General features: G+C 35.0%; 4 protein-coding genes across 4 annotated transcripts; 1 reads left to right on the forward strand and 3 right to left on the reverse strand.

Moving 5' to 3' along the window:
- Positions 1-6,663: 6,663 nt before the first annotated feature.
- LOC110666285 (uncharacterized) lies at positions 6,664-8,480 on the reverse strand. The gene is made up of 3 exons (XM_021826734.2): positions 8,234-8,480; positions 8,058-8,123; positions 6,664-6,878 (listed from the first exon to the last, which is right to left on the reverse strand). Exons 1-3 carry the CDS (start codon positions 8,279-8,281, stop codon positions 6,831-6,833), a joined length of 162 nt encoding a protein of 53 aa, XP_021682426.1. The 5' UTR covers positions 8,282-8,480; the 3' UTR covers positions 6,664-6,830.
- A 56-nt stretch (positions 8,481-8,536) lies between these two features.
- LOC110666284 (uncharacterized) lies at positions 8,537-12,562 on the forward strand. Its single transcript, XM_058131604.1, has 7 exons — positions 8,537-8,844; positions 9,092-9,703; positions 10,417-10,604; positions 10,767-10,899; positions 11,285-11,488; positions 11,948-12,073; positions 12,159-12,562. Exons 1-7 carry the CDS (start codon positions 8,689-8,691, stop codon positions 12,255-12,257), a joined length of 1,518 nt encoding a protein of 505 aa, XP_057987587.1. The 5' UTR covers positions 8,537-8,688; the 3' UTR covers positions 12,258-12,562.
- A 739-nt stretch (positions 12,563-13,301) lies between these two features.
- LOC110666276 (uncharacterized) lies at positions 13,302-15,402 on the reverse strand. The gene is made up of 2 exons (XM_021826711.2): positions 14,918-15,402; positions 13,302-13,607 (listed from the first exon to the last, which is right to left on the reverse strand). The coding sequence occupies exons 1-2, from the start codon at positions 15,272-15,274 to the stop codon at positions 13,578-13,580; spliced, it is 387 nt and encodes a 128-aa protein (XP_021682403.2). The 5' UTR covers positions 15,275-15,402; the 3' UTR covers positions 13,302-13,577.
- A 759-nt stretch (positions 15,403-16,161) lies between these two features.
- Positions 16,162-20,073, reverse strand: LOC110666269 (zinc finger CCCH domain-containing protein 6). Its single transcript, XM_021826698.2, has 4 exons — positions 19,638-20,073; positions 17,513-17,719; positions 17,304-17,428; positions 16,162-17,223 (listed from the first exon to the last, which is right to left on the reverse strand). The coding sequence occupies exons 1-4, from the start codon at positions 19,695-19,697 to the stop codon at positions 16,254-16,256; spliced, it is 1,362 nt and encodes a 453-aa protein (XP_021682390.2). The 5' UTR covers positions 19,698-20,073; the 3' UTR covers positions 16,162-16,253.

A 20,073-nucleotide genomic window follows, 5' to 3' on the forward strand; every position in this document is an offset into this window, starting at 1 on the left:
TAGCAATCACCACCCAAATCGTCACGATTATTCGATTGAGCGACTCGAGATCGGCACGATCGAAGTCCGCAACCCAAATCGGTCAATCGATTCAGTTCTCTCACCATCATCAGTTAAGGTTTTCACGATTATTCGATCACCGGGATCGTAAATTTTCAGTCGGTGGATAAAGAAGTCCATCGAAAAAAGATCAAAAGCCACAATCAGTGGCGGAATTATCACGAGCAGTTAAAACAAGAAAGAAAAAGCAAGAGAGGAAATCGGATGAAGGGAAGTCTCTTTCGTCTGGGGTATATATAGGGGAAAACGGGCATTTATTACTGATCAGAAAACGAAGCGGACGCTTCGGGAATCGAGGGAAAATTAATGCTTTGACCAGACCAAGGCTGATTAAGGGATCGGAATAATAGAGATTGGAGGATGGGAGATCAGCATGAGAGATCGGAATAGGAGCGTGTCAAGAAGATCGAGAAGGGGGAGGGATCGAAAGACAAAGAGAATAAGACAAATCCCAAATAACCGTCGTCAGAATCAGAGCCGAGGTAGTTAAAGCGTTACAGATGAGATCTCCACCGCACGCCTAAGAATCGCCCGCAATGCTGACAGGTGCCAGGGTATGTCATGACAGTCCTGTACATCCCAATCCCCACCGTTGATCTCACTGGTAAGGACAAACCCGGAACCCTTGGATCAAGAGAGAAGACGACAATACCAGAGTCTTTCGCTCTTAGCCCTCAGATCGTTCCGGACAAGAAGATTTGGGACCGTCAGATTGAAATAAGAAAAGGACAAATATTCTGAAGAGTGATCTCAGCCATTCACTTTGATTCTCTTTAATTCCTGAACATCCGATCATGTCCTTCGAAATCTTGACCCTCCATCTCCCTCAAAATAAATCCTGACCCTTCACGGGGAGCACCCGATTCCTATAAATACCTGCATGAAAAACTGTTCAAGGGACGGGCAAAAAAGAGAGGTAGTTATTATAGCGGAAGAACTCTGAAACTTGATTCAGTTTGTTACTCTGCTACTTTGAAGTTTTGATTAGAAAGACTTTTGAAACTAGTTTTCTGAAGTGTTTTCTTGAAAAGGATTCTGAATACTGGAACTCTACATTTTCAGTTTGTTCATTATCTGGTCACACTCTCACTTTCAGCCCTTTATCATCTCTGTCTTCATTCCCATTATCCAAGCTCAACTTCATTTCACTCGGTTTTTATCTTAATCTGATTGCATTTTAGCTAAGCACCCTTCATTTCACAACGAACATCAGCCCTCAAGCTAATCAGTCCGCTGTCTTATTACTATTTGTCACCCCATAGTTATTTCAATAGATTTGGCTCCTTACAGGTAAGAGCTCATATCGCCGTTTTATTTAGTGTTTACGTTTACTTTCTGCATTTTCTTTGTTCTTTTTACGTATGCGATTTTCTCCAAGTTCATTTTGTGCAAAAGAACCCCAAAGGATGTTACTCTCGAGTTATCTCTTTAGTGATTAGTCCATCATTTTATTAATCTTCGTCATTTCTGAATGCAAGTTTTCTATCTCCTAGTAGCATGTAAGTGGTTGGGTAAAACGTAGGTAACTGCAACTTAAGGGTCTCTTTTAAGAGAGAGAGCCTGAATAACACGTCAGGAAAATAGCCACAATATTAGGCTGACGTAAACGGCAATTCGGCAAGATGCCATAAAGTGGAATAAAACCAAAGCAAACGAAACAGAATAGATCGGACATTCATAGGTAATCGTAAAGTGACCTTAGGGAAGTCAAGAAAATTCACCCGACTTCTCTTATTTAGTCACAAAATATCGATTAGTTAAAAGAAGCCTTGTCCCCAGCACCTTGGAACGTCAGAATCCTTAGCTTTAGGACCTTATGACATGTAGCTGAAATTAAAATTTGGGAGATCGGAAAGATCCCATTAAGGTTCCTGTTAATTTAAAAAGAGATCGGAAGAGGGTTCTTATCCGATTCTCAACTCAAAACTTTAATTAAATAGAGATCGGAGGAGAGTTCTTATCCGGTCTCAAATCAAAATTTTAAATAAATACTTAATAGAGATCGGAGGAGAATTCTTATCTGGTCTCAAATCAAAATTTTAAATAAATACTTAATAGAGATCGGAGGAGAGTTCTTATCCGGTCTCAACTCAAAATTTTTAATGATTTAAAAGAGATCGGAGGAGAGTTCTTATCCGGTCTCAACTCAAAATTTTAATAAACATTAAATAGAAATTGGAGGAAAATTCTTATCCGATCCATGAGCTAAAATTTTAATAAATACTTAAAAGAGATCGGAGGAGAGTTCTTATCCGATTCTCACACCTAATTTTAACCTACGCGCAAAACAATCCCAAAACCAAAAATGATATGCGACGTCAATTTACTAAGGTTGTCTCATTTACTTATGTATCTGGGTGATCCGAATTTAGTGAAAAATTAAAATCTCCTTTTGACAAAGGATTAATATGTCCATTTAAGCCCTCCTAACTAATACAAAGTTAAATCTACTTACCCTTATTAAGGGACGAGGTGGGGTGCCTAACACCTTCCCCACCCGTTTACGGACCCCGAACCTAGAATCTCTGTCTTGAAGTGGTTTCATTTCAATCTATTTTCACAAATGGTTTTCTTTAGTTTCCCTCAAAACTAAGGTGGCGACTCCTCACTCTTTCCCACTTCGGTGAGGGTTCATTCAGGCGACCGCAAAATCCCTTGCGACAGGGTACTTAATGGGTTATCGGTAGGTGAAGTTCGGTAGTTCATTAAGTATTCTACGGGATCATGTTATGCCTTACGGAGGGGTAAGGTGTGACAAAACCTTCCACTAAATTAGTAGAAAACCCTAAGTTAAGTCTTTATTTGAAGAATTGAAGGAAGAAAGACAAGAAAGAGAGAAAGAATTTCAAGTTGAGAAGAGCTCCAATTGAGGTAAGTTATCTCTCTAGCTAGACTAAGTATATATGTATAGAATTAAGGGTAATTAATTAGAATTAACTTGAGATAGATGAAAATCATGCATGATTGAGAAGGGAGAAAATTCAGCCAACATGATGATTTGAGGGATTGATGTGCTTTTAATTGAATTGGTGTGGAATTGGAATTTAATTGATGTTGTATACATGATTTGGAAAGTGATTTTGCATGAATTGTAAAAGTTAGGAAGATGGAAATTAGGGTTTTGCTGAAAAATTAGGGTTTTGAGTGTTGTTGACTAATTGATGTGTATAATGCTCAATTTTGGTCATTTAGTGTGTTTTGAATTGGGAATTGAGGAATGGGATTGAAAGAATTGAGGATTGTGGAATTGTTGAATTCTGGACCAATGAGTCCAGCAAGGTTAAATGGCCATAAGTAGTGTTGTGTTACTGCAATTGGTGTGAGGCCAATTGGAGATGAAACTAGGGTCATAATGCCACATTTTTTCATGAAGAAATCCTACTAAAAAAATGACCATAAGTTGGTCTAAAATTAGCTTGAATCTGGAATTGGTGTTCTGATTCTGAGCAGAATTGACCAAATAAATAGTACATATTCAAATGGTCATAACTTTGTACAGAGAGGTCCAAATGACTTGATTCTTAAACCCATGGAAAGCTTAGACATAGTAGAACAACTTTCATGAAGAAAAAAAATCCAAATTTTGATCATAACCTAATCAAATTTAGCTCATTAAAACTGCCAGAACCATAATTTGCCCAGAAATTCTGGACATGGACCAATCTGGCCAGTCATGGTAAAAATGTCATAACTTGAGCTACAAAGCTCCAAATGGAGTGATTCAAAAAGGAAATTAAATTAGAGACATTAAGGAACAACTTTGATGAAGAAAGTTTAGCCAAATTCTCACTGTAGATTGGTCTAATAGAACAGTAAACATTGATAACAAAAACTGAAATTTTGAAATTTCTTATAGGAAGACTTGAATTGTAATTAGCAACTAATGCCAACAAGTTTATAACTCTAAATGTGGTACTAGCATGAAATTAGAATTTGTATACCTATTATTTATGAAGTAGTAAAAAATTTGCATCAATAGTAATATGAATAGTAACCACACTAATATCAAATGCAAAAAACTCAAACCTTATGAGACTTTATAAGTAAATTAAGTATGCAAAATTCAATTGTTGGATTAATTATTAGAAATGATTTGGATGATTATTGAAACACTTTAATTATGTGTTTCAGTTGGAAATGAGCCCTCCAAGGAAAGAGGAAGAGTAGATTAAATCAAGCAAGCAAAGGAGGTTTGTGCACAACAAACATTAAATTCTTTGTTTCTGCTTGAAAAACTAATTGAATAAGTGTTGTGAATAATTTTTTATTATTATGACTTTGAGAATTTTATTTGAGAAATAGTGTGTTGCCTACTTTGTAAATGAGAATTTGGAATGAAATATGATTTGTGAATTGTATGAAATATTTGAATGATATAGTTTTGAATTGGACTTTGAAATCACACTTGGCATGACAATTATATTGTGTTCTTCTTCCATCTATGGAGTTAGGATTGATTATATTTCTCCCTCTCTGGCTTGCCAGTTTGAGGTTGAGTTCGGATGAGTACTCATAGAGCTAGCTAGCCACCTCTTTCATTAATTTCGATTAATAAGGTTGTAGATTACTTTGTCGTGTTGTACAATATGGTATTGATCGTGAAATTTTATGTCATGACCTAAGTTGTGTTAATTATTGGCAATACTATTATTTATAATTTATTTTGATAAATTATTATTAAAAATATTGACATCAGTTTTGTGAATTATGATTGTGAAAATTTTTAAATTTTTACTCACCAATGGATGATTATATTTTTGGTGACTTTTAAAAACTATTTATTATTGTGCACCATTGAGTAAATTACTCAGCGATAGCTTTTTCTTGGTGTCGCAGATAAGGAGAAGGATAAAACAGTAGAGTGAGCTGTTATAGTTGCAGTTGAAGCACAATTTTAGATCTTGTACATGTATAATATTTTATACTTTTGTAATTATTTTGTTGTAAATTATTTATTCATATGTATCTATAGAACCAAATGAGTAGTTGTACATTAAAAGTTACAATAATATTATTTTATTCTCTTTTCCTTAAATTGAGAATTTTATATATGAAATGATATAAATTAAATGACATTAAGATTTATTGAAATTGTGATGGTTGAGATTGGATTGTGTTGATTTAAATGGAGTTTTGGATATTACACATATTGGGAGTGCTTTTAAAAGGTTTTGAAGAATTGTCTTCTCAATTTTTAGCTGGCACTTTGCCGAAATTTCTATAAGATTTTTGAAATCCCAAATAAATCAAAATTTCAATTCATGACATAAACTTCACTTAAAAGGTTCTTTAATAATTATTCATTACTATTTCAGAATTTGAAATGAATTGAATTGGTTAAAATCCCTTGTAGTATATTTAATGGATTATCGGTAGGCGAAATTTGGTAATTTTATTATGTATACTACGGGATCATGTTGTGCCTTACAGAGGAGTAAGGTGTGACAAAAAATTTTTTTATTAAATTTTTATAAATAAAAGTATATTTAAATCCAATTTAAAATAGCTCTCTATATTAATATCCTCTACCTTATATTATCTTCTACTTTTAGTTTTAAAATAAAAATAATAATTTCCTTTATTATTTAATTTTTCAAATTAATAATTTTCTCTTCAATGCAATTTCTCTCCTATTTTTTAAAAAATTCTGCACATTATAATCTTCAAAAGTAATTTTTTTTAATTAATGTATATAATTTTATGTTCAAATTTTATAAAGCATATTTATATCAACTCATATATAAAAAAAATTAATATGAATATGTAAATTTCTTGAATCAAGGTGTAATGGATAATTATTTATATTTATTTAAATATTTAAAATTTTCATTGATTTAATACTTTTTATAAAAATTATTTTCCAAAAAAGATTATCATAAAAATTATTTGCCTACGAATGACTAAATTTTTATTAATATTAGTAAGTTATTTAACAAATTGTGATAATTGAAATAAAAAGATTTAATTTATTTTAAAATTATTAATTTATTAAGAGTGAAGGGCCAAAATTCTTATTCTTTTATAATCAACAAAATTTTCACTTAAATTTAATTAAAATCTTTCCAAAATTTGAGGTTGGATTGAGACCAAGTTTGAGACTGCAAGTATATGGCAATTAAAATTTAAAAACTCTACACTGAAATGTTATACCATAATATAGAGATTATTTAAGTCCAATTGACATGAATTACATAAAATCAATCCTATTATTTTCATAAAAGCTCGCGGGTGAACAAGACCAACGACCCTACCTCTTTTGCCAATACTATTAAACGTATAACCTACCATTGGAAGATGAAATTGGGATGTAAACTAGCTATTCTTTTTTATTTATCTACATGAATTGAGACCATTACAGCATAGGCATCATTACCCTATAAAGTACAAAGTCACCCTGCTCCAGCTTATTTGACAGTGTACGAAAATTGCCCAATGTTTTGATTGTAATGAAGTATTTGACCTTTATGTTCAGGTCTCAAGCTCCATATAAACAAGATATATTTATCGTCTTATATCAATTTGCCATTGAGAAAAGAAGATTTTAAGAGGCTTGATGTTGGTGTATGAGTACCCAATAATCCACAAAATGGTTGCTCTTCTGCATATTAAATTCTCAAATCTACCATTCTAATGATTCTGAAGATGAAACAAAATTCAAAATGTTCACAATACTCTGAATCAAGCACCATCTTTGCAAAGGATTAAAATGATAGGAACGATTCAAAATACTCAAACTTTTTATTTCAACCCAAGACCAGCAGATCCGCAACTCAGTGATGTGTCTTAGCTTCAGACTTCTTATGCGACTTTGTCTTCATCTGGTAAAAGAAATTGAGTTTGGAGTGAGCATTCCAATCACGAGTTAAGGGCAAAATTTATGAGTGGCGTATCTATGAATCGCAACAGGAAATGCTTCAAAAAGAAGAGAAACGAAGAAGACTTCTGAAGATAGGTACAAACATATAGAAATGTGGAAACTAAAGGCCTAACATGAACCATAGACGATGAAATTATAAACCTGACAAACAGATCCACTTAGAGCAAAAGAAAGTTCATTACTTTAAAATTCTTTGACAATGATAACCAAAAAGTATCATAAAGATAAAAATTATCAAAGCATATATATAGCTTTATGGGATGATTATTAACGAGAGTTTCAAGATTCACTGCTCCTTCATATCCGCTCACATACCAGCATGAATAGAAAAAATAATTCATCTTATCACTACTGGGTCATCATCCTTCCACTATTTATAATAAATGCAACATTGCAACTAAGAGCTATTCTACAACATTACAATACCTACCTTAACAGCTTGAGATTCTTATAAAAGAGAGGAAGTGGGGGAAAGAAAAGGGAAAAAGAAAAAGCCAGGAATAGGGCAATTTCTATAAATACTGTCAAACTGAATTTATTTGAGACTCATTGTAACCTTGTTGTATTAACGAACGACAAAGCTTACATTAACAGTAGTCCAGATCAATTAATTTTCCAATTTACGGCCATAAATGTTAATTTTCCAATTATATTGAGTACTCAATTATGAACCATGGCTGCAAGCCTGCTAGAGAACTGTTCTCATCCATAAAGAAAAAGGCCAAACTCAAGGATATCAATCCTACCTCACAGATTTTCATTCGAACGATGATCAGTTATTATAGCTAGATGTATTGATAGATTCAGAGTAAGTCACTGAAACTTAGTACCACATTACCCTAATTTCAACGTGAACGTAGACTGGAGTCCAATATTTTCCACATTGATTCTTGCGTTTGGACTATCTATTAGCTAGAGATTCCAAATGATTATATAGAAAGTACACATAACAATTCAAAGGAAATGCATATTCAAGTTTAACACAATTATGATTATAATATGCTAATCCACTGAAAACCCAGATTATAAAACATCCAATTATAATCCAATAAAACAAGAAAAACACAGAATTAGATCTGGCTTACAAAGCAGCTATAAAGGATCAACAATCGGGAATTACCTTGAGAATCTTCAGCTTCACACTTCCATAAACCAGACCTAAACTGAATGCTGATGCTCGAGCCACCTAACCGGGCCAACGAAATCAAATGTGTATATATAAAAAAAAAAATAAAAAAAAAGTCCGGAATCAACAAGAAGAGAGATTTGGATTGCAGAAGGAAGAAGAATAGTTACCAAAGCAAGAGTGCTGATGCCGGAGTAAGGACCTGGAGGTGGCGCCATTTAACTGGCTGAAAGATCTGATGCCGATGCCTCCAGATGAAAAGTGAAAACCCTTAACAGATTAGATCGCAAAAATTCTCGATGAGCGGGGATTTTCTCGCTTCTGGTTTTTCAATATTTTCATGCGATTCTACTTGGACCAGAAGCCGGGCTGTGAAAAGGCCATTACCCTTAAAGCGTAAAACGGTGCGTTTTTTTTCTGACTTTTTAAAAAAAAGAATATATATATATATATATATATATATATATATATATATATGTGATGATGACGAGCGAGGAGGCACGGCCACGTAAAATAAAAGTTCGGTGGGATTTTCTCGCGAAACAAACGGATGGAGTAGAAATTCACCGTGTTTTTGCCTCCAAAAACCTGACATCATTTGCCAAGAAAGCAGAGGAGAGTGACAATGGGAGCATCATCTTCGATAGTGCAGAAGGGTACGAGCGAACAACGAGAGGTGGAAAGTCTAGCTGCTTCCACAGGAGCTATGCCGATGCTTCAAAATTCTTTCTCCAAGCTTGTCAATCCTCAAACAAATGCCATTCCTCTTCAATCCCTTCAGGTATTTAAAAACCTTAGCCCATCTCTAGCGTTAAAGCTTTTGTCTTTGCCTTTATTGCTATTATTTTCTCTACACATTTCTACAATGAAACTGCTCAAACAAATTGGTTTGGTTCAATTGAACAGGGCAGTGGGCTTTCATAAAAAATATATAGATGTCATTTTCATTTGTTATTTGTCTGCTTCTTAAGTTCTTTTTATTTACAGGGTTTCAGTTCTTTCTAATATTTATTTTTTAATTTGATCAGCAAGTCTTCTGTTTAAATTATAAAAACCCAGATTGTGAGGCATCCAACATTCCTGATTGCTTTCCGGGATTGTTGGATCATTTGGGTGCATCCATAGTGGACCTATTTTTCATCACTGGGAGAGAAGGAGTCAGTTGGATTGAGTTTTTGAGAGGTTATTTGAAATGTTGTGGGAGGATGCCTGCCTCAATGGCTCTCAACGCTTTGCTGAGAGTATTTGCCACAACCTTTACAAAAGCCGGTCTTCCTTTGAAACTGGAGTTCGAATCCAGCGATGATGATTGTAAGATAAGTGGGTCTTTTCTAGCCACTGATGTTCTTATGCTTCTCTGGATGTGTTGGACTATGTTGTGGGATTCCAGTACTTCAAGATGTACGAAAGGCAAAGAAAATCTACGTCTCCCAGATGTTAATCACTTAATACTATCAGCAGTTGTTTCGTGTACTGAAGTTGACAGTGGTTTCAATTTGTGGGATTGTGGCATCTCAGCCTTGGAAGTTGAGCTTCCCGTTGGGAAGTTTCTTACCTGGGACTTGACAACAGTACCAAGCCTCACAGATTGCTTCACACATTTTGTTAATGTGAGACTTCAAAATTCAGTTTCTTCGGAGGTATGTAGTTCAATAAAACCACTGACATTTGTGATTTTTTCCCCTCTAAACAAAAATTGCAGTCTATAATGTGTTTGTGCATTTATTCTTATTTTTTGCAATTACGGATACTTTATGCTCATGCTTGGTTAAGAATTTCTGAAGGTACTGTACTTCAGCTTATGGATGGCTTAGATTGCGTAATCTGTCATCTTCTGAAGATAGTGTACTTTCGATTAATTTCATTCTTTCATGCTCTCAATAGCCTGCTTTCTTATTGTGGATTATGTATAGTCTTGCCATCCCGACCTTGTCATCTATACACTTAATTGAATGTCCTGTCATTAAGGCTTTATATGTATAGTTTCTTTGCATTTACACCCTAGTACTTAAAACACACAACAGTTCTGCTTCTTGCTGGGAATAGTGTTTTCACATTTGTCTTTGAAAATATTTTTATAATCTAATGATCTAGAATTAAATATCTCACGGTTAAACTGAAATATAATTGGGCTTTTTCTGTATTGTCCTTGGTACATTTGTAGTTTTATTTCCATGACCATGCATCCATAGTCTCTTTTCGAGAGCATATCATATATGATTAGGTGTTAAAAATAGATGTCTAAATAATTCATTTTTAAAACCTTTCTAATCATGCTACTTGCTTAAATTGTTATATCTAGTTGTATTATATAATATGCCATATGTTTTTTTTTTCCCTTGATCAATGGCAGGTTAAGTCAGAACTTTCATCTTCATCATTAGGAAAAATCCCTCCAAGAGAGGTATGCAATATTCATCTACTAACTCATGGAAGAGCATGGGCAATTTCTCTTTCACTCAAGGGTACAATAAGTGCAGAAATTTTGAAACCGCACTTACCTAGCGACAGTGATGAGACTTTAGAAAATCTTCTATACCGGTTTGTCATCCTTCCCTTCTGGTATTTACATTACATGACACACCTGTAAGTATGTTTTGCTTCCCTCATTTTCCAGGGTTTCACATTTTATCTCTAGTTAGTGATTAGCTTACTACTGCATTAAATTTTACAGACAAATGTTTATTTCCCACTACTTTGTAGGTCTTCTTTTCATGGGAGGGGCTTGAACAGATTCTGGTCTAACATTGAGGGTTATCATGGACCATTGCTGTTTTTAGTTTCTGCTGCCGCTGGAGATGTCCATGAGGATAGTACCAGTGTCAGAAAATGGATCATATAGGTGCACTTACACAGCAGGGTTTTGAAAATAGGGATGTGTTCTGTGGAAGCTCTGGAAGCCTATATGCTATAGGCCCAATCTTCCATGTTTTCCCACCTTCTGATATGTGCTTGAGAGAGAGAGAGAGAGAGAGAGATATGGTGTGTGCTTGCCTTCAACCACCCTCCTCCTCTCAAAAAAAAAAAAAAAAAAAAATCCCTCCAGCATTCTTTTTATTTTCCCTCAGTGAAGCAAGGAAAAAGGGGAAGTGGTGGTGTTGGGGAGTGGGGATGGATCTTTTCCTTTCCTTTCTCGCAGTTGATGAGCCAGGATAAAATTCAGGGAAATGCTTCCAATTTCGTGATTTTGAAAAAATAACTGACTGGTTGTTCCATCATGAACAGGGAAAGATAAGAACTTTGTTTACAGCCATTTGCATCCCACTGGCCGAGCCTATGAGCCATATCCCAAACCTGTGGGAATTGCATTTGGAGGAACCATTGGGAATGAGAGAATATACATTCACGAAGATTTTGCTAGAGTTACTATTCGCCATCATGCGGTTGACAAAACTTACCAACCTGGTTCCCTTTTCCCATCTCAGGTGGTAGTGTATATACTATGCTACAACAAATAGCTAAGTTTTAACATAGATGAGCATGGATCCAAAATTATCATCTGATTTTAATTATCAAATGCCAATATTTGAACAAATTAAATTGGTGTAATTCAAATACGTAATGACGATGCCATTTAATATTTTATGAGTAATCCAACATTTTTTTTCCTTTTTAAATGTACTTATCTTTGGTCTCCATCTGCAGCATTAGTGAGTTAATTATCAATAATTTTTTACTACATTTATTAATCATTATATCCCTTGGTTTAATTTGTACTTTGACAAGTATATATGTGCGCCTTGGGGGGGAAGGTCTCACCAAATGCTGTCCCTGATATTATCTCTCGTTATCATCCCTGGAGAGATAGTGTATATGAAAACTTAAGGTCCAGATTACCACTTTCAAAGCTTCACTTGACTTCTAAACATGAATCTGTGCTGCAGGGTTTCCTCGCAGTTGAAGCTTTGATCTCTGAAGTTGAAGTTTGGGGATTGGGTGGGAGGACAGCAAAGGAAGTCCAAGCTTCATTTAAGAAAAGAGAGGAACTTTTCATTGAGCATAGACGCAAGGTAATCTTCCAAGTTCAGGTTAAGGCAATTGTTGATATTTGCAAGCAAGTGGGAAGAAACATATTATCTGGTCACTTTTTGGCAGGCTAACTTGAAAACTTTTGCAAGCTGGGAGGATTCCCCTGAGAAAATGATGATGGATATGATGTCTGACCCCAATGCAGTACGAAGGGAAGATCGCTGAATAAAATTGTGCAAGATGCCTTTTTTCGGAGAGTGTAATAATCATGTACAAGAGTAAGTTAGATTAGGTGGAGTGGATAGTCCTGTGTTAGTGTGTTTCTTCATCATGTGGCTGTACAAATTTCTAGAGAAGAGTTGTTATCCAATCAAAGCCTGGAATGTACAAGTGTGACGCTGACCTCTGGGATATATTCAAACCTTAAAAGCTCCTGAAAGTTGTAATTATAAAATAATCAACATAAAAGTTAAATGTACCAGTTCATTTGTGTGTGAAAATAAGATTCTGCTGTTTTTGCTTGTGTTAAATCCTAATTGAGCATTATCTGCCAAATAGTTTTGAAATCGATTTTGAATTGGACAGTATGGTGCCCAGAAGCAATGCAGAGTCTGGTTTTAGCTGGTTGAGTTCCAAGTTTTTAATAATCCAACCCTATTACAGAGGCAACAGGTGGAAGTCTTTGAAAATAGCATAAGGTATTTTGATTTATTTATGTAGAAACCATGGACCGACATCTGGGTACTCTCTGGATGGAAGTAAAAGTTATGGTAATTGGAAATCAAGTTCAGGCTCTTGATTGATTGAAAAATGGCTTCACATTGTCATTTTGTGAAATTTCACTATGTTCTTGGTTATGAACCTCGGTGTCTCAATAACCTCTGGCAATTGTGGTATGTATCCCACGCCGATCCGGGAACGCTAGGGACAGGGACATGACATGGGGCCAGTAACCTTGTCCTAGCCTATTCCTGTATATGAAACCAACAAACAAGAGATGATGAGATTCCAATCTAATTTAAACTACCTCCCTCTCTTTCCCAGTCTGTCCTTCATCACATGGCTGATATGCAAAATGAACTTCGATGGATGAGATGTGCCAATAGAGTGAAACTAATTAGAGAACGTGATTTATGAAATGTATTAATGTATTCTTTGGCTCTAAAATTGCATCTCCTTATTCTCCAGTCACGATAAAATAAAATATTTGTGGATGAGGAAAAATATACTCACGCAGGGTAAGCCAAAGAAAAGGAATAACACAGAAACTTTAGTAGAAACCCAAGGAAAAACAGCTTTGTGATGAAAGCAAACCTTAAAAGGGTACATACAAAAATATACCAAACTCATTTCATAGAGAGGATTTTCCTGGCATGGTCACCACTTCCACAGGGAATTAAAACACACACTGATGGCAGAATTTATATGGTTCAAAACAATGACCTATCTTTCTTTTTCACGATTTGCTAAAGCTTGGTTCCCCTGTATTGTCGCAGATGGCATTCATAGAGATTCCAAGCAATATGTAGAACAGACAGCTTATGTTCACTGCTTCTTCTCTTCTGCCTTCCTAGGCTGGGAGGGGTATATAGAAAAGAGCATTAGAAAATTAAGAAACGGTCAAAGAGAGTCTGGCAACATAAGAAGTTACTAAAGAACATAAATTACATTAGACTTGAAGATATAATGAGAGAGTAGCAGCATTTGTGAATCATTTAAAAAAAAAAAGCCATTTCATTGGTCACCCCACAAGTTTGATTGAATGATGCACTTTAACACCAAATATCTCCTTCTATCTTTTCCTTACTTTCTGCTATACAATAACCACATAATGAAAGATAATACAAAGAAAAAAAAGATCATTCCGGTGTATTTGATGAATAATAACATATACTTTCTCACAAAGCATTTTATTAAAATTAAATAAGAGTCTCCAGTTAGTTCTTCAACCTTTTCTTGATTGATCTGTCTTCTATATCTCTAAAAATTGATGTTTAAGGAATAATTATCAACCAACATTTTTAACACATTTGAATTTTTTAACTTATAAAAATAAGCAAAACAATGATTGCTGATAATTAATGGCAGCATTTACATGTCTGTCATAGGCAGGGAGCAGTAAATAACCAACATGTAGAGGTTAAGCAACAGGATATCTATATTATCTGCATATGGACAAAAAAATTAAGTGGGAAAAGCGCCTCAAATTCGAGAATATGGCCACATAAAGGGAGTTGCATCAAAATGAAAATAAACAGCAGTACACATGGTATTATAGGTTATTAGATGCACCCGGAGCACATAATTGTGATGCTGCTTATACTCACATGCGGATCCCTTCACATATTGTGGAAGGTGGATTCCGCATTTATGTGAATGAAATGAAAGAGCAATGCTCCAGGTGTATTCAATAATTTCCCGTTGGTATCATTTATATAACTATTTATAGAGGATTCAAAATTAAATCCATTTGCCTTTTATTTGAGAAGAAAGCATCTTGTAAGTGCAGTGTGTAAAAGTTTCAATAAAACAAAGTCAAGAAATAATTTTGCAATTATAACATAAAAAATTGAATTGAACATTCAGAAGAGAACACTAACAATATTATGCATAAAAATTAGACAGTAAGAGTAAAATAACAACAGACACCATTTGTCCAACACAATAACTATATAAGAAAACACTAATTCTAAGCACAAGACAACTACCATATGCAAGTTCAAATAGAAATAACCATCAATTAATAAAATCCAGAAGCATTAAGAGATGCATTATCCTTCCAAACCACACCAATTGTTCGACGATATGCCCAAACCAAAAAAAAAAATACAAATCAAAGACTAATAAAGAAAAACTTTAAGAGGAAAAGAAACAGTTACACTAACCTTGGTACCAGGAGCAGGCTGGTCGAGCTCTTCCTCTGGAATAATAACAGGCCACTTCTCTCCAGCTTCACGGAACATTTGCTCCGTCTCGAGGTACTGACCCTTCTCCAAAATCATGTTCCTTATGGTCTGAGCAGAAATAGTAGTGCCATCAAAAACCTCCTCGACTCCGTTGACAAAAGTGACAGTGATTTGTGGCGGGTGATCGTCGGTTCGGCGCTTGACCAAAACCTGGCAAGCGGGGTTCGATTCCTTGGCCTTGCGGGCGTTGCATTGGGCTAAGAACTCCATGCAAGAGGCTATACGAGGGTCTAGCGCATTGAACTCAATTCGTACCTTTGATAGGAACTTCAGCATCTTCTTGCTCTCCGGCCTCTGCTGCGCACCGATTGTGTTCGGTTTTGCACAACTGAACCAGAGTGAGTATCTAGCCTCTTTTTAGAATATAGAATGAGCCCTTGCAAGGCTTTTTCTTTAGGTACAATTCGTAGGTTTGGGGACGAGTCCAATACATTTAATTAATTTTTTTTTTAAATATAATTAAGATTTTTTATTTAACAAATTAAATATACTGAAAATTATTAAATATTTTTTAATATATATTTATCTTCACTCATAGTAATGTAAATTTTACCTTTTTAAATTTTGAAAATTTTCGTAAGTACAAGATTTCTGAAAGTCAATTTAATTATTAAAAATATTTTTAATTATTAAAAAAAATAATATTTTAGTTATTTAATAATAAAATTTATTTCCTTATTAAAAAAAAAGTTTGCATTAATTTGATGCAAATTTCGATTTGAGTAACATTGAACATAGGTCACAAATATAGGGACGGAATTAAATTTTATATTTAAAAGAAAAATGAAATTACACTTAGAAAGCCACATAACATAAGAAAATAAATTCTGTGTTTCACATGAAAATACAATACCCAATAATATTAGAATTTTCGTTCAAATTGCGATGGGTATCAAATTTAAAACAAAAAAAATTCAACTAAATTTCTCACAATTTTTCTTGTATAATTACTGTAAGAGGACAGGAAATAATAACACTAGAATTCTCTCATACATCATACATTGGTGAATGAATTCTATCTATATGGCAATCGATATGAAAATGCAAGGATAAAGAGACTGCTATCCTACGATGAAATTTGCAATTAATTAGGAATATCAAGCTTCTGCCAATAACTTTAATCCTGACGTCCCATGCAAGAGAGGACAATTGAAGGTGAACTATTTTGTAGCAAAATCAAGCCAGCAATTAAATAAAATGTAGAGATGAAATATACTTTTTCATATCAAATCAAGAGCTGCAACAAACACAAAAACTAACTGCTAATTTCCCTATCCATTTTCATTCTCTTCGCAGTTTGCACCTCTGATATGCTACTGCTTCGTTGCTGTGAAGATGAATCATGCTGGTATGCACAATTGGCTCCATGCCGGCATCCTCTCGAACTGTTAAAATAAATACAAGGCTTCATAATCTTGGGCTTTGAGTCCCTTGATTTGGGATGAACTAATTCTTGGTTTGTCCCTACTTGGTGATTGTAACGGCTACCATATTGATGAGGGGATTCTTGTCTTTCACCTCCATGTTGCTGGATCAAGTTCTTATAATAGTTCACATCCTTCACTTGTGGAACTCCAAGGGAGGGTCCAGATGAAGCTGGAACTGCAGGTGGAGGAACCTGTGCATTTGAGAGATACCCTGGTCCAACCCCATTTGGTTGAGCATAAAAGGGTCCACTTGAAGTAGCAGTAAACGATGTAGGCGTGTTGGTCTCCGTTCTATTCATGTGCAAATAAGATGATTCTGATAAAGTTGGAGGAGGAGGAGGAACGTCTGATGAAGGGACAAAAGATGCAGATGACTTAGGGATGCTCTGCACATTGGAGGCAGCTCCATAATCTAGAATCAACTTCTCAATCAATTTAGGGTTGTTGAGAATTTTAATGAGCAGATCATGGTCTATCAAACTTCCCTGCTCATTGCTTTTATTAATGGCAGCAAAGGCAGCTGATGCAGCAGCTACTACATCAGGTTCAACACCAAGGAGTGCTCCAGAAGCAGGTTTCTCATTGACAGGAGTACTGGAAATGGAAGGAATGCTGCATTGAGGAGGTGGAATTCCAGAAGCTAATAGTTGGGACTGTGAGCTCATAGGAACATTAAATGGTCCCATTAAATCAGAAGGTGCATCAGTTGCATCTTCATCTTCAATGGGAGTAATTGGAATCAGAGGAACTTCAAGATCACTATTTCGAGAGTCTGCTAAGTCTGCAGAGAATGTGGGGCTGCATAAAGAGAAGAAAGTTTTAGGCCAGAAGTAGGAAACAAAAGAAGAAGATCAAGGAATGCAATCATAGTTTCAAACTTTGAAGGAATGGCAGATGTGCGAGGATAAACAGCTTCAAGAACTCTCATCTCTCTCTGATTTTGAACCTCCACCTCTTTGCTTTCTTCGCCCGAAACCACTTGCCAGGTTAAGTCCAAGATAAACTGTAATACTAATAGTTCAGTGCCATAATTGAAATTGAAAACAAAGGAATGATCAAAACTGAAACCTGTAAAACTGTGGCTTACCCTGGGAGGACATCTCCACTTGATTATAGAGATGTCAGACAACTTAATGTGCAACTGGTTGGCAGAAAGACCTTCAAAACCAGGAGGAAGAATTTCATCAGCAGTTGTGCCAGCTGGATGGGACAGCCATGATGCTTTTGCTTGGAGGTGATCTTGGGTACCCAACCCAACTTGTGAAGGAGATTCCTCCGATAGGAACAGCCTAACCTGTTAAAGGGACAAGCATGCAGGAGTCAATTACTGAGCCTTCATAATTCATAGTTATCATCACAAATTGAACAAGATCATAAAAAAGGTTGATGCTTGCCGTACAACAGAAACTCTCTGCAGCAATTGAAATAGAAAGAGCATAAAGAAATGATAAGGGATCTAGCATGCACAGAAATAAGAGAGTAAGTACAACTTCATCTGAATATCCAAATCTTTTTTCTCCGATCCATATTTATGTAGTATTTATAAATGAAGGGAAATTCCCCTGATGTTGAAATGGGAATATGCGGTCAAAACAGAGTATTGACTATCTAAATGATTGGGGGAAATACTAAATGCAAATTTATCAACTTGATGACATGAATTCACACAATTTATCTATTTTCATCCTGATCTGCGCACATACAAGCTAATTAGAAAGTTAATATTGTCATCTCCAGGTGTATTTAAGATGAATTTCACAGGTAAGACAAAACAAGAACCTCCATAGCAATTGTGAGATTCTTTCTTCTTTTCCTTTTTCCCCCTTATTTCTTCTGTCAACTATAAAAAATTTTCAGCATGAAAAATGAAGCTTAAGTTCTTTCCTCATTGTTTCAAGTCTCAGATTAAACGGCAAGTCTAAACACCATCAACAAAACCAAATAGCGCATCTTAATCAATATGAGCATTCAAGAACAATAAGGCCACCCGCCACCCTAAGTAGATCTACTCATAAAAATGCCACCAACTTAATCATCGTTAGATGTTCTGCCAAAACATAGTAATTTCCTCTATAATATGCCCATGTGCTATCTCATTCCACCCTAATCCCCACCCTTCTCAACAAGTTTAACTAGAACTCAAAAGCCCAAAGGAACTAAAGATACTGAAAAATTTATGAGGTCTTTACCCGAATTATATGAAATAACAAGTTATAAAAATGTAACATCCATGAAAATGATTTCATAAGAGTGACTATTGGGAGCCAGCTGGCGCTGTCATCTTATCAATGACTCAAATTACAGTGAAAATTAACATTGTTAACATCAAATTACTTTTGCCATTACCTTAATAAGAATGTGTCAACATAGTTCCATGCTCAGGAGTCGGGATAAAAATTTTAGAAATTCATAAGAATCTGAATTTCAAGTGCCCAAGCAAAAGAAAATAAGATCAAGAAAAATAAAGAGAGCCTGGCCTGATTTGTACATGAAATATTGTATATAAAAAAAAAATACTAGTATCATATGATTAGAACACTAATGGCACAGCAAAAAGATTCACCTTGAATACAGTAATTTTCTAAATTCAAGGTCAATTTTATTTATTTAGCAAATGTCTCTGTAACCAAAGACGCTGTTTGCCAGTAAAAGAACTTAGATACTTCAAACCTCCATAAGAAATCACCTTGTCTTGCACAGCACTTAGAAAAGGATAGCAAGGATTATAAAACAAGTGCCTTCCTGTATTAAAGTTTTCATTATGGAACTTAACTACAATGACAGGCTCGAAGCTTTTGACCAGTTTCTAAATTCAAACGCCATGCCATACGATTCATATGAATTCATTTTCCCTTATCAATTGCGAGTTTCTTCTTCAATATAGAAATGCAGAGCAACCCGTTATTCATTAGAAAGATTTAGTATTGACAAGACTAAAACAAATGCTAACGCCATTACAGTTAAGTACAAAATACAAACAAGGTGGCCAATAGAAGAGGGAAAAAGAACCATTTTTTTCAAACATAAATGATAAAATGATAAAACAAAACAAACAACGATGATCTAAAAACAGCATAGCAATTAGGTTTCACTTCCACTCCCGAGTATGTTTTAGCTTATCCGGTGAATGAAGTCATAATATAAGAATTTATCAAATAGGCTGCAATTTAGTCAAGAATCTATAAGATTCCTTGGAAGGTTGGCACTTTTACCTGACAAAGATTAACATCCGTTGCCCAAGAAACTCTTTTTGATTTCTGCAATCCCCGCATATTTACAGATCAAGAAATGCACTCTCAAAAATTCCCCCTTTCCCTTTGCTTCGATTCCCAATTTCTAATTTCTATTTAACGTTTCAATGTTTGATTTGAGCATATAACTCTACTCTCAGATTCGAAAACCATAAAAGCTAGATTTGAACTGTGTCAAATACCTTCATAAAATCAACTTACCCGTTCTGAAAACCACTTAAATGTACGAAATTTACATATGATCGAAGTAGAGAATTACAGGGAAAATAGAGAGAGAATAGTAATCGATTTATCTAGAGATACAGAAATTCACAGAGAGATCCAAGGGAACCCTAGATCCTCTGGTCTTTTTTGCTTTGCCGTGTCGATGCGCTTCCGTTTTCTATTTTCCTCTTTC

This window comes from Hevea brasiliensis, chromosome 12 (assembly GCF_030052815.1).
Source record: "Hevea brasiliensis isolate MT/VB/25A 57/8 chromosome 12, ASM3005281v1, whole genome shotgun sequence".
Lineage (NCBI taxonomy): Eukaryota > Viridiplantae > Streptophyta > Magnoliopsida > Malpighiales > Euphorbiaceae > Hevea > Hevea brasiliensis.

Excerpts from the sequence above, each read along its gene's own strand:
- LOC110666269 (XM_021826698.2), bottom strand. The coding sequence starts at position 19,697 with ATGCGGGGATTGCAGAAATCAAAAAGAGTTTCTTGGGCAACGGATGTT. Across the intron at positions 17,720-19,637 it reads CGGATGTTAATCTTTGTCAG|GTTAGGCTGTTCCTATCGGA; the intron begins GTAAAAGTGCCA and ends TCCCTTTAACAG. Across the intron at positions 17,429-17,512 it reads AGTGGAGATGTCCTCCCAGG|TTTATCTTGGACTTAACCTG; the intron begins GTAAGCCACAGT and ends TTAGTATTACAG.
- LOC110666276 (XM_021826711.2), bottom strand. The coding sequence starts at position 15,274 with ATGCTGAAGTTCCTATCAAAGGTACGAATTGAGTTCAATGCGCTAGAC. Across the intron at positions 13,608-14,917 it reads AGCCTGCTCCTGGTACCAAG|CCTAGGAAGGCAGAAGAGAA; the intron begins GTTAGTGTAACT and ends TACCCCTCCCAG.
- LOC110666284 (XM_058131604.1), top strand. The coding sequence starts at position 8,689 with ATGGGAGCATCATCTTCGATAGTGCAGAAGGGTACGAGCGAACAACGA. Across the intron at positions 11,489-11,947 it reads GTTCCCTTTTCCCATCTCAG|GGTTTCCTCGCAGTTGAAGC; the intron begins GTGGTAGTGTAT and ends TCTGTGCTGCAG. Across the intron at positions 12,074-12,158 it reads TCATTGAGCATAGACGCAAG|GCTAACTTGAAAACTTTTGC; the intron begins GTAATCTTCCAA and ends ACTTTTTGGCAG.
- LOC110666285 (XM_021826734.2), bottom strand. The coding sequence starts at position 8,281 with ATGGCGCCACCTCCAGGTCCTTACTCCGGCATCAGCACTCTTGCTTTG. Across the intron at positions 8,124-8,233 it reads GCATCAGCACTCTTGCTTTG|GTGGCTCGAGCATCAGCATT; the intron begins GTAACTATTCTT and ends TGGCCCGGTTAG. Across the intron at positions 6,879-8,057 it reads TGAAGCTGAAGATTCTCAAG|ATGAAGACAAAGTCGCATAA; the intron begins GTAATTCCCGAT and ends TTCTTTTACCAG.